This window comes from Acanthochromis polyacanthus, chromosome 8 (genome assembly GCF_021347895.1).
Source record: "Acanthochromis polyacanthus isolate Apoly-LR-REF ecotype Palm Island chromosome 8, KAUST_Apoly_ChrSc, whole genome shotgun sequence".
NCBI classification, from domain to species: Eukaryota; Metazoa; Chordata; class Actinopteri; family Pomacentridae; genus Acanthochromis; species Acanthochromis polyacanthus.
Genome location: NC_067120.1, coordinates 42,859,495 through 42,874,670, shown reverse-complemented (window position 1 = coordinate 42,874,670; position 15,176 = coordinate 42,859,495). Strand labels below are relative to the sequence as shown.

The 15,176-nt window shown below is 41.2% G+C and overlaps 1 protein-coding gene across 1 annotated transcript; it reads right to left on the bottom strand.

The window, feature by feature from the left end:
* Window positions 1-2,536: 2,536 nt before the first annotated feature.
* Window positions 2,537-9,266, bottom strand: LOC127535141 (cytochrome P450 2F2-like; the record flags this gene model as incomplete). Its single annotated transcript, XM_051952203.1, has 5 exons — window positions 2,537-3,019; window positions 7,350-7,418; window positions 7,995-8,155; window positions 8,717-8,869; window positions 9,098-9,266. Coding segments are annotated over 5 exons (1,035 nt in total), but the record flags the coding sequence as incomplete, so codon positions are not given.
* Between the last annotated feature and the right edge of the window lie 5,910 nt (window positions 9,267-15,176).

The window sequence follows — 15,176 nt, the reverse complement described above, 5'->3', positions numbered from 1 at the left end:
AATTTCTGAAGCACTTCTGGTCAACGCTGGCTCCACTGTTTTTTAGATTAGTAACAGAAATTAAAACCAGTGGTCACATACGGCCTCACATGAACACAGCAGCAATTAAACTTTTATTAAAACTAGATAAAGACCCGACCCTTCCGTCAAGTTATCGCCCGATATCACTAATTAACACCGACATTAAAATTATTGCAAAGGCCTTGGCATCTAGACTAGAGACAGTAATTTCAACAATTATTCATAATGATCAAACCGGCTTTATTAAAGGTCGACACTCTACCAACAACGTAAGAAGGCTCTTAAATTTGATTAACATGTCACAGCGGCAGGACAAAAAGGCAGTTATCATATCGTTGGATGCAGAAAAAGCCTTTGACAAAGTTAACTGGTCCTTCCTCTTTGCTGTTTTAAATAAGCTTGGCTTTGGAGAGTCATTTATTCACTGGGTATCAGCACTATATGATTCTCCCAAAGCTACTGTCACCACTAATGGAATCGCCTCAAAGACTTTCACCTTACAGAGAGGCTCCAGACAGGGCTGTCCACTCTCTCCTTTGTTATTTGCGATATTCATTGAGCCGTTGGCAACAGCTGTGCGCCAGGATGTCAGGATCCAAGGAATCCGCTCTGGGGCAACAGAACACAAAATTAATTTATACGCAGATGATATATTACTTTATTTAGAAGAACCGGCTACTTCATTAAGGGAAGTATTTAATTTAATAACTACATTTTCAGAGTTATCAGATTATTCCATAAATTGGACAAAATCAACATTACTTCCGATCACAGAAAATTCATGGAGTCCTGCAGACCAGGACCCTCACTACTCTTTCCCTACAGGCAACTTAAAATACTTAGGCATAAAAATTTCACCTAAATTATCTGAATTAGCTCACTTAAATTTTTCCCCATTACTGGATAACATCACCAATGACCTACAGCGCTGGAACAATCTCCCTATATCTCTTATGGGACGAATAGCTACTATCAAAATGAAAATCCTACCAAAAATAAATTACTTCTTTGCAATGATTCCATTCAAACCAACGTCCAACTGGTTCCAGTCGCTGGACTCGGCTATCACAAAATTTTACTGGAATAATAAAAAAGCAAAAATCAGTCTATCTACTCTTCAGAAAAGTAAAGCCGAAGGAGGTCTAGAAGCACCAAATTTTATGCATTATTATTTAGCTAACCAGCTACAATATCTTATTCTATGGACACAACCTACCGTAGATGCCAACTGTTGGTTAGAATTAGAACAGAAGGATTGCAATAGCATCAAACTTTCAGACATACTCTTTATTACAACATCCATCAAACGACATAACTGTTTTAAAAACCCAATGATTTCCTCCACCTTGACCGCTTGGTGGAAGGCATTAGAAATTGCAAACTCTAAATTGGAGCCCTGTGAGTTTTCTCCCATTTGGTACAACCCTGATTTTCAAGTGAACAATCAGCTGCTCCATTTAGCTGTTTGGGAGCAGAATGGTATCACACATCTCCACCACCTCTTTTCAGATAATACGTTCATGTCATATACAAACTTGCTTCAAAAATACAAAATAAAAAACGGGAATTTTTTACATTATCTTCAAGTTAAAAATATTATTAAGAAAAGAATCCCAACACTTCAAAGCACGCTCCGGCCGCCGGCATTAGCTGAAGCAATCATAAAGCTTTCTCCAACAACAACTAAAACCCTCTCTAAAATATATAAGTTACTCTTAAGCACTGATACAATACATTTACCTATCTCTAAATGGGAGTTAGATCTATCTATATCTCCGGAACCAGACTTCTGGACTCAAATCTGCGATAATGCATTTAAAATGACAAAATACACAAACTTACAACTCATCCAATACAAAATCCTCCATAGAACACATATTACTCAATATATGATGAACAAAATGGGATTCTCCGACTCCGACATCTGTCTCCAGTGCTCTCAGAACACTGCTGATACTTATTTTCATGCTCTATGGCTGTGCACCCCCGTAAAAAATTTCTGGACCAACGTCTCAGAAAAACTTTCCGCTATCTTAAACTGCAGGATTCCTCTATCTCCAAGTCTGTGTTTACTCGGCGACTTAACAACAACGGACCTACCACGCAAACAATCTCAATCCTTACTTGTAGCCCTCGCCATTGCCAAAAAAACAATCCTTGTTAACTGGAAAAATAAGCAATCTCTGAACATTAATCTCTGGTTGAACCTCCTAATAAATCACATTTCAATGGAGAAAATCTCTGCTTCAAATAAAAATCAGTTGTTAAATTTTATACAAACATGGTCACCGTATGTTAACTCCCTTAACTTAAACCTGGTAACCTGACTCTGCCTGTTAGCAAGAACCACCACATCACCCCAATATATGTTGCTGCTTATGTATGTTGGCATTGTGTAACTAATGATTGTCTTCAGTTAGGAACCCAGTCGCTGTCAGCAGGATCGAGCGGGCTGTATCGACGACAACTTACAGTCAACAACTCCCCAGGATCCTCTGTCTATATGCATGAATGGCTAATCTTCCAGGTGCTGTCCCCTGTGGCTCGACGTGGTTGGCCTTGTTCCCCGGGCGGCGCTCGGTTTGGGCGGGCGCCGGGTCGCCTCGGGGGCCGGGGGTCGTGGGGGGCTGGTGGCGTCCTGCGGGGTGGCTGCTTCTGTGGGGGGCATGGTGGGCGGTTCGGCTCGGTCGGGTGCCTGGTTTGGGCGCCCGCCGGGTCGCCATCTGCGACTAAAAATGTCGTGGGTGGCGGCCCGGCGGTCGTCTGGGTCTGGCACCCGGTCGGGCTGGGTCGCCTGTCGTGTTCTCTTCATGGGGGTGGCCGCTTTGTGTGGTGTCGTTGGCCTCCCGTGGTTCCCTTGGCGCTTGCGGTGGCCTGGCGGCCATCTGGATCGGGCGCTGTCCCCCGGGTCTCTGCTGGGTCGCAATGCGTCTCGGCCGTCTCCCGGTGCCCGCGGCGGGTGCTGTGCGGGGGTGTTGCCCGGGGGCTCGGGGCGGCGCTGTTCCGGCATGGCCTGTTGCTCTTCGGCTAGTGGTTGCGGTTCCGGCCTGGTGGGTCTCTGGGTGCCCCGTGGTACCCTCTCCTCTCCCCCTCCTCCTCCTTGCCTTTTTCCCCCCTCGCCTCCCTCCTCCCGTCTTCCTCCGCCTCCTTGTCCCCTCTCCCTCGCCCCCTCCCTCCTCCCTCCCCCTCGTCTTCCCGCTCTGCTGCCTGTCCTCTCCTTTCTTGTCGTCTCCTCCTCCCCCTCCTTCTCCTGCCTTCCGGCCTCCCCCTGGGGGGTGGGGCGGGGGATGGGTGTGGGATGGGAGGGCGGGTGTGGGATGGGGTGAGGGGGCTGAGGGGGAGGAGGGTAGGGGGAGGGGGACCGGGTGCGGTGCGCGGGGGCGTTCTGGCCTGGCCTGCGCCGTCTGCCCGCTGTGGCGCCGGGGCTGGGGGGGGTGGGGGTTGGGGATTGGGGTGGGGGGGTGTATGGGGGGCACTGGGTGCGCGCGCACCTCCCTCCGCCTGGCTGGGTGGGGCCCTGTTGATCGCTCCTCTTAAATCACTTCACAAGCTTCGCACAATACAACTTGTAAATATACATATAGGGCACACAACACATCCCTTGGGGGGGGGGGTGGAGAGGTACTATTCCTACTTCACAATTCCCCTCCAATTTTAATGCACCACACTACCTGGGGGGTGGGTGGTTATGGGGTGGGACGTCATTAGACGGGATAGGCCCCAGTGCAGTGTTGTGCTGTGGCCCCCCCCGTCTATACCCCCACCCTGACACTTCTTCCCCCAATTTTAACGCACCACATACACATTCACATTTTGGGCTTGCGGTGAGACTGAGGGGGGGTTTCGTTACCCTGTGCTCTGCCTCACCGACCCCCCAATCCTAAGACACTACACATACTTGTATATACACTTGGGTGGGTCACATTCACGGTGCAGGGCTAGTATTCACCAGTTGGGGAACTGGTGAACTCAGTAACAGGGTAACTCACAATAGTTTTACTGGCGTGATCTCCGGGGCTTCTCCCTGCCGGGCCCGAGGGCCTGGGTTGTTGCGCCTCCCCTGGTGCTCCTTCCTCTCCCTCCCTCAGGGTCGCGTCTCTCTGGGCGGCCGGAGGTGGGCTGGGCTCGTCTGCCCTTTCAGTGCTGTTGCCCAGTCCCTTGGTGCTGTTTTCCAGTGAGCGGGTGGCCTCCCGGATTTGGGTGTGGGAGGGGTGGCGTGGGTGGTGTGGTTGGATGGGGTGGGGTGGGGTGGCTGGGCGAGGGGTGGGGTGACTGGGCGAGGGGTGGGGTGGGTGGCCTGGTGGGGGGGCGGGGGGGGTGTTGGGGGTGGGTTGTGGGAGGGCGGCATGGTGGGGGAGGGGGGGTGGCAGACGGTGGGACGGTGGGGGGGGCGGGGGTTTGGGGTCTGGGGGCTGGGGGGGCCGGGTTGCGGGGGGGATGGGGGGGGCGGGTGGTCGTGGGGGAAGTGGGGCTGTGGGCCGGTGGGGCACCGTGGGGGTCCGCTATGGCCCGTCCTGCTGCGCGGGCCTTGGGGCTCTGGCTGTGTCGGTGGGGGTCGCTCCGGGCTCCTGGGCTGGGTCTCCGCTTGGTGGCTCCTGCGGGGGGGCTGGGTGGACCTCCTTGGGCTGGAGGGGACAGCTCCCTCCTTTTGGTGGAGGTTTTCATGCATGCCAGACCCACCACACCGGCACCTACCAAAACTCAATAGAGTGTGTTCCTCCGGTTGCTGAGTCAGTGGAGGTTGCTGGGTTAGTGTCTGTGGATCTCACTCTGCTCTATCTATCCTTCTTGTGGCCTCCTGACATCTTCATGATTGATCCAGTTGGGACTTTGTCGTATTAGGTGTTTGTGAAGGGTTTTAGATTTGTAAATGGTTTTAAGGTGTGAATTAAAGAGTACAAACAAATAAAATGCACCTTTTCTCTTAGAACACTGTCTATGCCTCACCTTTCTGTCTGTCCTGTGTTTGTTTTATGTTTCACTTGGGTGTGCACAGCCCTCAATGGCATAATGTAGGAAACAGCTTGAAATAAACATGATAGGTTAATTTGCCATGAGGGCCGGTGATGGTCACAGTCACAAAGAAGAAAAAAAAATTGCACATGAAGCTTAAGCAATGGCACCATGAGTGGTTGGTGTCATTTTTGAGCGGACTTGCAGACAAAAAAAGAAGAAAGAGGGGAAAAAAAAAAAAAGTGAAGCCAACAAGTGTTCACTTTATAATACGGCCCGGTTCCCAGTTGTTGACCAGTAGTTACAGGTAAGTACTCAGTAGTTAGACAGTAAGTGAAGCCAACAAGTGTTCACTTTATAATACAGCCCGGTTCCCAGTTGTTGACCAGTAGTTGCAGGTAAAGTGCTGGGTTGTTGCCGTGGAAGTACTGGATAGTTACACAGTAAGGAAAGACAAGGGTGATCTTAAGGGCTGGTTAACTTTCAAAGGTGAATTGGTGTCTCTGAAAAATAAAGATATTAAATAAATAAATATGTTTTGTACATCTGCATGTCTTGTCATTATTATATGAAACACATACTCATCAATACCTTACAGTATTTCAGTTTATCATTGGTCTACACACTCTGTGGGGGTCCATGGTGATTCTTAAGAGGAAGTGGCACATCAAGGTTTGTACAGTAAAGGCATATGTTCAGGAAAATGACACTGTTTTGATAAGTACATGGTAAAACACGGGAAACTACAGTGTAAGACTCCAGGACTTACACTGTAAGACACCAGCGTTAGTACCCCATAAGAGTCCACACAATGTCATGGTACATTTATGAGAGTTACACCCACAGTTAAGGAAACTACGCATTAAAACACGTCAAACTACAGTATAAGACATCAGCGTTAGTACCCCATAAGAGTCCGCACAATGTCATGGTACATTTATGAGAGTTACCCCCACAGTTGAAGAAACTACACATTAAAACACGTCAAACTACCATATAAGACACGAACGTAACTGCCCCATAAGAGTCCGTAAAATGTCATGCTACATTTATGAGAGTTACCTCCACAGTTGAGGAAACTACACATTAAGACATGTCAAACTACACTGTAAGACAACAGCACTTACACTGTCAGACACAAGTGTAAGTACTCCTCAGGTTGCGCGAAATGACATGTACATGTCCGACAGTTACCTTCAAAGTTGAGGAAACTACACTGTAAGAGACGGGAAACTACTCTGTAAAACACGGGCCGTGTTATAAAGTGCTACCAAAAATTGTATTAAGGACACCTGCCTATAAGGTAGAACTTTCAGTTTATTCAATGGAATTTTTCATTCCGACATGTAAACGTCTCTAAAGATCATGAAACCAAGTGTAACAGAACTTTTGCAAAGCCCGGTATAATGGTGAATATTCTTGTAATGACTGATGTTTTGATGGTATGGTATGTGTCCGTGGAGGACACATACACAGCTGGAAGATCATAAAGTAATATATGTATTTGTGGTGTGAAAACAAATCATATGCTTTTAAGAAAATGAAATCTGGAGTTCTCAAAACATAGTGGTGTATACCTAAGGCAATATGACTTTTTAAAATGTATTAGAAACTTAACAATACAAAATGGTGGGATATGAACAAAAACTGCCACAGAATTATAGGAATGAGTGTACAGGAGACCAGGGCAAAGAATTACATGACCTAATGATTACCAAATACACATGTCCTCTGTAAAGTGTGACCCATTGGTGAGATATGGTAAGCTGATGTCACGATCTGATCAACTGATTCAGAAAAGTACAATGGTGTCAGAACTGTCTACTAGGCCTTAAACGAGTGGAAAAGTGACCAACTCTCACAGCATAAAAGACTGTGCACGGTTCAGTATCTTCAGTACTTCTTGTGGTGTTAATTAGTGCTAAGGACTGTTCCTGGATTTTCTGTCAACCATAAATCCTGCTGCCCTGGAATGGTGACTTCTCCTGGTGATTATTTCAAAGATCTTAGAAGTTTTTGGACATCCGAGCACGGTCAAGATTTAGGCTCTGGCCCATGATTTCGGACTGAGTTCCCACATCAAGATAGTGAGATGAATGGTTTCACACACCTTATCCAGTTCATCCAGGTAACTGTCAATGAAGTCTCGAGGCTCTCCAGGGACTCTGGTCTTCTTGTGCTCATTCAACAAATGAAGTACAAGGTCAGAAGAATGCTAAAAAACACAAAAATTTGTATGACTTTAATTATTGCTTTCACTCACAAAGAAAATTTGAGTTTTTTCAGTCGTTTGTGATAAGTCTCATTTTTACCTAAGTATTCTGAACAGATGTACAATATGTAGGATAAGTATGGCAAATTATTTTTAATGTTACCTTAACTGCCTTAAAGGCCTTGTTGAATGGCAGTGGCAGCTTACGAATAAAGGGAAGAGAGCTGTACAGCTGAAACAACAACAAAAAAATCATTACTTTATTTGAATCCAAATATGCAGATTCTGATTACAACTATGAATTGTTTTGATAAGATGGTTTTTTTGTCAGTTATTTTGTTTGAATGAGACAAGTGAAGACAAAAATTATAGCTTGAGATAAAGCTTAGCAGGTTAATGTCACCTCCAGCTCCTATTCATAGGTCATCTCTCTTTATTTCCTGTTTTTTGTTTTGTTTTGTTTTGTTTTGTTTTTTTGGCATTTCCTGTTCTGCACTTGTGTTTACTGTTGTCTCATTGCAGGTGTCTTCAGACTCACTGGTTTTGCTGATGTGTTTTGTGACTCAGCCTGTATGACTACCAAACCTGCTATTGGGATTTGGAAACCTCTGCCTGGTTGTTGTGCCTTTGAACGATAAACCTAGACTCCAGACTCGTACATTTTAAGTCCATACCCTTTTGTAGTCCGCAATAGTACAAAATTTCCATCAGCAGAGACTCAGCTAAATCAAACCCTGTCCTTGTTGCCTTAAACGTCCAAGAATAAGACACATAGGAGACGTGACCGACCCCATGTGCTTTGACTCACCATCGCCCATGGTCCATTGCAGATCTTGGTAATCTCAGTGGTACTCTGAACAATCGTTGTGATGAACTCATCGTCATACTCATAGTGTGTACCAAAGACAACCTGGCACATGATGTTAGAGGCCACGTTATGAAACATAACTTGAGGAGTCAGAGTTTTGCCTGTAAAAGATATATTGGAAACTAATGTACAAAACAGTTGTACAAGAACACAACACATTACAGAGTCCATAACCTGTTTTCCACTGCAGGAACATTTGGCTGTATTCAGGGGAAAGGAAAAGTCCCTACTTCAGCATAGGTACTTCTGAGCAGTCCTGCAAAATGCTTTGTGGGGCTTGAATCTAAGTAGATAAACTTGGAGAAGACAATGCTGATGGGAGAACAAGTGTCATTTTTTCAGCCCTCTCATTATCCTCGCTGGACAGCAGCCTTCTCCACTTAAATATTGTCAAGCAAAAAATAAAAAATGCCACAGGGGCAAAAATGGTTGTTAATCTTCAACGTCCTCTATGGTAATACAAGTAGAGTTGCATGAAGAAGCTGCTCTTTACCATTGTTTTGGGGCAGTTAAACCTGTCAGATCCTACACTGAAATGTAAGCAGAGTAAAAGAGTTGATCCATTGGCTGTTCCTGTCAACGTTTGTGTCAGTTGACTTCTGCCCTGATTTCCTGCACTAGAAAGTTGCCTGTTGCAACAATATTGTGTTGTGTGAACCCACCAATATTTTTATCCAGCATTTTCATGGTGTATTGAATCTCGCCATGAATTCTCTCCTCCATTGATTTCTTCCCCAGACCAAAGTTCCTCATTGTCATCAGAGAAAAGCGACGGTGCTCCTTCCAGCTTGCGCCATAATCTACAGAAAACAATCCTATAACAGGTGGAGCAAAAAATAAAGTATTGATAAGTCAAGTAATGTAACTTTTTCGGAAAACATGACTGTCAATGTGAACATTTACATTCTTGTCCAGTATCACAACATTTTTGGTTCTAGAGGTTCCTCAGGTCTTTCCCTGTCATGGTCTTTGTTTGTTTTTGTACTGTTTATTTTGAAATCACCTTTTATCATCTGTCCTATGACATAAAATGTCTATTTTACCTTTTCTCTGGGTGACATCATTAATAAGCATATCTTGAGGTCGTCCAGCAAATTCAGCAGCCTTGCTCACCATAGCCTCCTTCATGGCCTTCACCCCATTGATGACTACAATCGGTTTACGGCCGAGGAACAGACTGTAGACATTTCCGTAAGACTTCCTCAGCTGTAAAGAAACATTACAGAGGGGTGTTTAAGATACATGTTTAATATTTTCTGATATTTTTAAGTGGTTTAGTGTTGTTTTTTTTTACCTGTTGGGGATTGTGACAAAAATAGACACAGCAGAGCAGATTTAATCATAAGGAATGAAGGAGGGGAAGAGATTTAAAAAAAAAAAAATTAAACTACTGTATCAAAATAAAAAAATGGAAAGAGTAATGCAGAATTTTTTTATTTCATTTTCATTTGTCATATTTTATTTGTTATATCAGTTGTGTGGAGGGAGCTCGCAAAATAAGAATTTCATTCCTCAGGACAACCTCTGTGGTTCTGCTGTGTGCATGACAATAATGTTCTTGAATCTTGAATCTTGAGTATGTGCTTCAACAGCATTTAACTCTATTGCATTTAAAGAATAAATATGTTTGTTTGTTTTTTTGTTTGTTTGTTTGTTTGTTTTGTAGTTATTCCCAACCCACCCATGTTCATTGAGAAGCATGTGGTTATTTTGCACCAGCCTGGTGTTCCTGGTGTACAATTTAATGGAGTGGATGACCATCTGTTGTAACACTGCACTCTGAATTATATCCTGCATGTTTGTCCATGTGTCCTGCTGTTCTCAGATTGCTGCAGGAATTTAGTGGCCTTTTTATACAGTCTAAAGCAGCTGTAGATAAAAGTAAAAATTGGAATCAATCACATACAGTTGTGAACAAAAGTTTACATACACTTGTAAAGACCATGTATATGATGACAGTCTGGAGTTTCTAAAGACTGCCATGATTCCTGATTTTCTGTGATGAAATCATTGAAACACAAGTATTTTTTTTAATCACAAAAACTGCAATTTGGTTCTTTCATAGACAGTTTTAAAATGAAAGATTCCTTAAAGTATTTCACTTTATATTGAATGTGTCATTTGAGCACATAGTTGTGAACAAGCTTCATATGACATATAATTTAATAATATGAAGAGTTTATTTGCAAAAACAGATAACTCCGTTTTGATAAATTTTCAGAAAACTTTTTTTTTATTGTTTACTTGAGATAATATCAATCAAACTGAAGTTGAGTGGATTTGACTCGGCAGAAAAATACATGACAAAATAGAGAAAAAATAAATTATTAGTGTTATTATCATTATTATCTTAAGTAAACAATTAAAAAAATGAGTTTTCTGAAAACAGAGTTACTGTTTTTGCAAATGAACTCTTCATATATAGATGCTGGATTTCAGATTTTCAGTCATTTTAAGCTGTAATCATTAAGTGTTGCGCTAGTCAGCTGCCTGTGTGCTGAGGCGGAACTTTTGTATGGTGCCGCGCACGCCAGTCGGTTCCATTTAAAGGTCGGATTCATTAATTCTCGAATTTTTTTTTTTTTTTTTTATTAACAGTTTCAAAATTTACGAACATTTTGGCTTATTTGGTTTTACATTATAAACAAAAACAAAATTGCGGTTTGCAAGGCACAAATAAAATAAAAAGCAAATAAAGACACACACATACACCCACGCACACACCCACACACACGCGCAACATTGTATGTTAGAGGTCTTCAAATATTTGTACATTTTCAAGTGCTTGCATCAGAAAAAGAGCATTTTTACATAACATTAGTTTCAAAGATTTTACATAGTTATCTTGCATTTGTCTCTTGAAAACGGTGAAAATGGGCTTTACCTTACGCCATTTACAAGTATGGATAAAAAATTTTGCCAACAGTAGTATACTATTTATCACAATTTTAGTTTCAGAGTCTTTCTGTAAAAGGCCAAAGACAACAATGTCCCAGTCCAAAGCGTTCTGTAGCTGGATTTTTGAAGACAACCAGTCCCAGAGGTCTTCCCAGAATGTCTTTGTATAAATGCATTGGTAAAAAAGATGTTCAGTGGTTTCAATGTCGTTTTCACAAAATACACAGTTGTTTTGTTCAATATTAAATCTTTTATTCAGCAGTTCAATGGAGGGATAAATTCTATTTAGTATTTTAAAATGTATTTCTTTTGTTTTAGGACTCACGGGAAGTTTTAAGTATTCAGTTCTAATAATTTTAATTTCAGCTTCAGAAAATTTTTGGATGATTGAATTTTTGTTTGGTTTTATAGGAAATAATTGATTATTTAGAGATTTTCTAAGACATTTGTTTGGTATATTTTTTCAAAAAAATTTTGTTCAAATATTTGTTGAGTTGAGAGATTAGGCACAGGTAAATTCTCCCTGTCCAAGTTCTCCATTTGTTGCCTGACAGCTTGAGGAACTGCTTTAAGAATCTTTTTAAATTCTGATCTTCGACATGAAATGTTGTGAAGGGAACAAAAGTTTTCAAATGAGAGCCAGTTTCCATGGTTATCCATAAGGTGGCGTAGTGACCATATACCTTTATCCATCCAGTGTTGTAAAAAAATAGATTTTCTATTACAAAGAACATACCTGTTGTTCCACAATGGGGTTTGATGTGGTGTAAAATTGTGGTTGTACATTATTTCCAGCTGAGTAGAACTTGTTTATGAAAGGACGATAATTTGACTGGCAATTTATCAGCATTAAAGTCACATCTAAGGACAAATTCAGTACCTCCCATTTTTTTTTAACAAACCTTTGGAGAGACAGAACCAGATGCTATCTTTTTCTGTGAGAAAAGACTTCAACCATTTAACCTTTAGTACCGCATTTAAACATTCAAAATCAATCGCGTTAAGTCCGCCTTCTTTATATTCTTTAACAACTTCCGATTTTTTAATATAGTGGACTTTATTTTTCCAGATAAAGTTAAAATTTAGCTGGTTAACAGTTTTGATTAATTTTTCTGGTATTGCCATTGAGTATGCTGGATAAATGCATCTAGCTAAAGACTCCATTTTTGTTAAATATACCCTACCAAAAACCGTTAAATCTCGTTGTAACCAAGAACCTAATTTGGATTTGCATTGATTAATTTTTGCTTGGATATTTAATGATTCACTGACAGCTGCATCTTTAGTTATGTTAATGCCTAGATATTTCACACAGGATTTAATGGAAATATTATATGCTTCTGAGAGGTCACAATCATGTATGGCCATTAATTCACATTTTTTGTGGTTAAGTGTCAAACCAGATGCTTCAGAAAATATGTCAATTAATTTTAGTACTTCTGGAATTTGTTCAAGTTTTTTTAGGAAGATGGTTGTATCGCCTGCGAGTTGACTGATTACAAGCTGCTGATCGAAAATGTTTAGCTTTTCCATGCTTGAATTTTTTAGCATAATGGCCAAGACTTCAACTGCCATTATGAATAAAAAGGGTGAAATATTGCACCCTTGTTTCACACCTCTATTGAATGAAAAACGTGGTGTGGTACCAGTTGGAAGTATAACCGAGCTTGTTGTATCTGTATAGAATGTTTCAATTATCTTGCAAAATTTTGGTCCAAAACCATATGCACGCAGCACTTCAAAAAGAAATTTATGTTCTAACTGATCGAAAGCTTTTTGAAAGTCTAGGAATAGGATGAATCCTTTATCTTCTATTTGATCATTATAATCTAAAAGGTCTTTTACTAATCTAATATTATTATGTATTGATCTTTTGTTTACAAAGCCTGATTGAGTTTCACTAATAATAGTATCAAGTTTCTTTTTCAGTCTATTCGTATATATATATGCAAGTAGTTTGTAATCATTATTTAAAAGTGAGATGGGTCGGTAGTTTTCTATTAGCTTTGTATCTTTATCTGGTTTAGGGATTAGGGTGATGATGCCCTGTTTCATGCTTGTTGAAAGGGTTGAGCTATTTATGATTTCGTTAAAAACTTGAAAGAGTAGGTTTTTAAGTGATTCCCAAAAGTGTCTATAGAAATTACCAGTTAATCCATCTGTGCCTGGAGAGCGGTCTAGTTTTAGGCACATGACTGCCTTATCAAGTTCAGCCATGTCTGTCTTTTTCACAGCTCTCCTTAAATTCACTGTCTATTTGTGGAATGTGTTGTTTAATTTGTTTCAGGAGACTCTCTGCCTTTGGAGCTAAGTAGGAGGAGCTGTAAAACTTTTGATAGAATTTGGTGATTTCGTTCACAATAGATGTTTCATTAGAGCAGTCCACACCATTAATCGTCAAAGATTTTATTGTCTTTCGTTCTTGACGCCTTTTTTCAAGTCTGCAAAAATAACTAGTATTCTTTTCCCCGTCCTCCATCCACTTTGCTCGTGATCTTATATAGGCACCTTGAGCTTTCCTTTCATACATTTTATCTAATTTTTCTTGTAGTTGTATAAGGTTTCTTTGTTCATTTTCTGATATTTTAGAGCGCAGGGTAATTGTAAGTATATTTTTTATAATCTCTTCCTCTTCTATAAGGTTTTTCTTTTTCAGCTGTTTACCATAAGAGATTGAATATTGATGAATTTTATATTTTAAAAATTCCCATTTCTGGGTAAATGATACTAAGGATTCGTCTCCTAGAACATTTTGTATAAGATTTTCAATGCCTTGACAGAAGTCATTATGTAGTAGTAATCTAGAGTTAAATTTCCAGTATCTGTTATTTTTAGAAGTTAGTGGGAGAGGTGTTACATATAATTCGACACAGCAGTGATCCGTCAGAGGTGCTGGTAATATTTCACAGTTTGAGATTTGATTGAGTATGCTGTCAGTAATTAACCAGTAATCGAGTCTGGATCTCACGGAACCATCTGGTTTGAACCAAGAATATTGTCGTTTATATGGATTTCTCTGTCTCCATGGGTCTGTTAGATTTAGAGATTCACACCAGTCAGACAGCATGGGATTTATGTGTGTAGAGTTATATTTACTGGGGAGTCTGTCAAGCCATTCATCTTTAACCAAATTCCAATCTCCACCTAAAATTATGTTTTCTGATGCATATTTCCTTTTGAATTGGATTACTATTTCCTGTATTTTTGAGAGTAGATTTCTGTTTTGGCTTCTGTTGCAGTGACCATAAATATTCCCGAGAATTAAGATATAATCATCTAGTTGTAGGACAGTTATAATCCAATGGCCATTTTCGTCTGATTTTGTCGTAATTATCTTCCCCTGGCAGTTATTGAATAGGATTGCAACACCAGCTGATTTGGATGTGCCATGTGAAAAGATTATTTTGTCTCCCCATTGAGAAGTCCAGAAGTTTTCATCGGATTCATTTGTATGAGTTTCCTGAAGTAGGATACATTCTGCTCTTTTACTTCTACAATATAAAAACATAGCCTTTCTTTTAATACAGTACTTTAGACCTCGAGTATTGATTGTCAAAAATTTCAAATTGCATTTCAGTTGCATTATCATTCACACACATGCACACACATACACACAGATCACAAAAACGTTTAAGTAAACATCTTACTCTAAGGTTTAACAAACTTTTGGCAGGTCCCTGAGAACAAAGTGGGTTATGCCCTCTTTAAAGTAACTTTTTGAACACAACAGCAATTCCATTGGAACTAGTTGAAGAAATATAATTAGAACATTTGGAGGTTATTTCTCTCTCATATTCGTTTTAAGGTGTGACTATGCGTCCATTAATGACTGCGACGTGGCCTTTGTAATATGCCACCTTACCCTGTGATCTAGCCAATTTTATTTTTGGCCAGAGTAGCTCTTGAGACAGTAGATCTTTGGTGAAATCCTGGGAAAAGCGGATCCCTCGTTCCCTGCAGATCGGTGAGTCCTTAGTCGACTTCCACACCGCGTCTCGGCGAACTCTTTTCACAAACTGCATGATGATTTGGCGGCTACGTCCTTCCTCCCTTCTCCCGACACGGTGCACGGAGTCGATCACATCCCCGATGCATTCAGCCCACTGTGGGAAGAGTTTAAGCAGAATCTCCTCTATCTTCTCCCTGACATTTTCACCATCTTCTTCTTTGAGGCCTGAAAGTTGGAGATTCCAACGGCGCTTATAGTGTTCGACTTCCTGAACC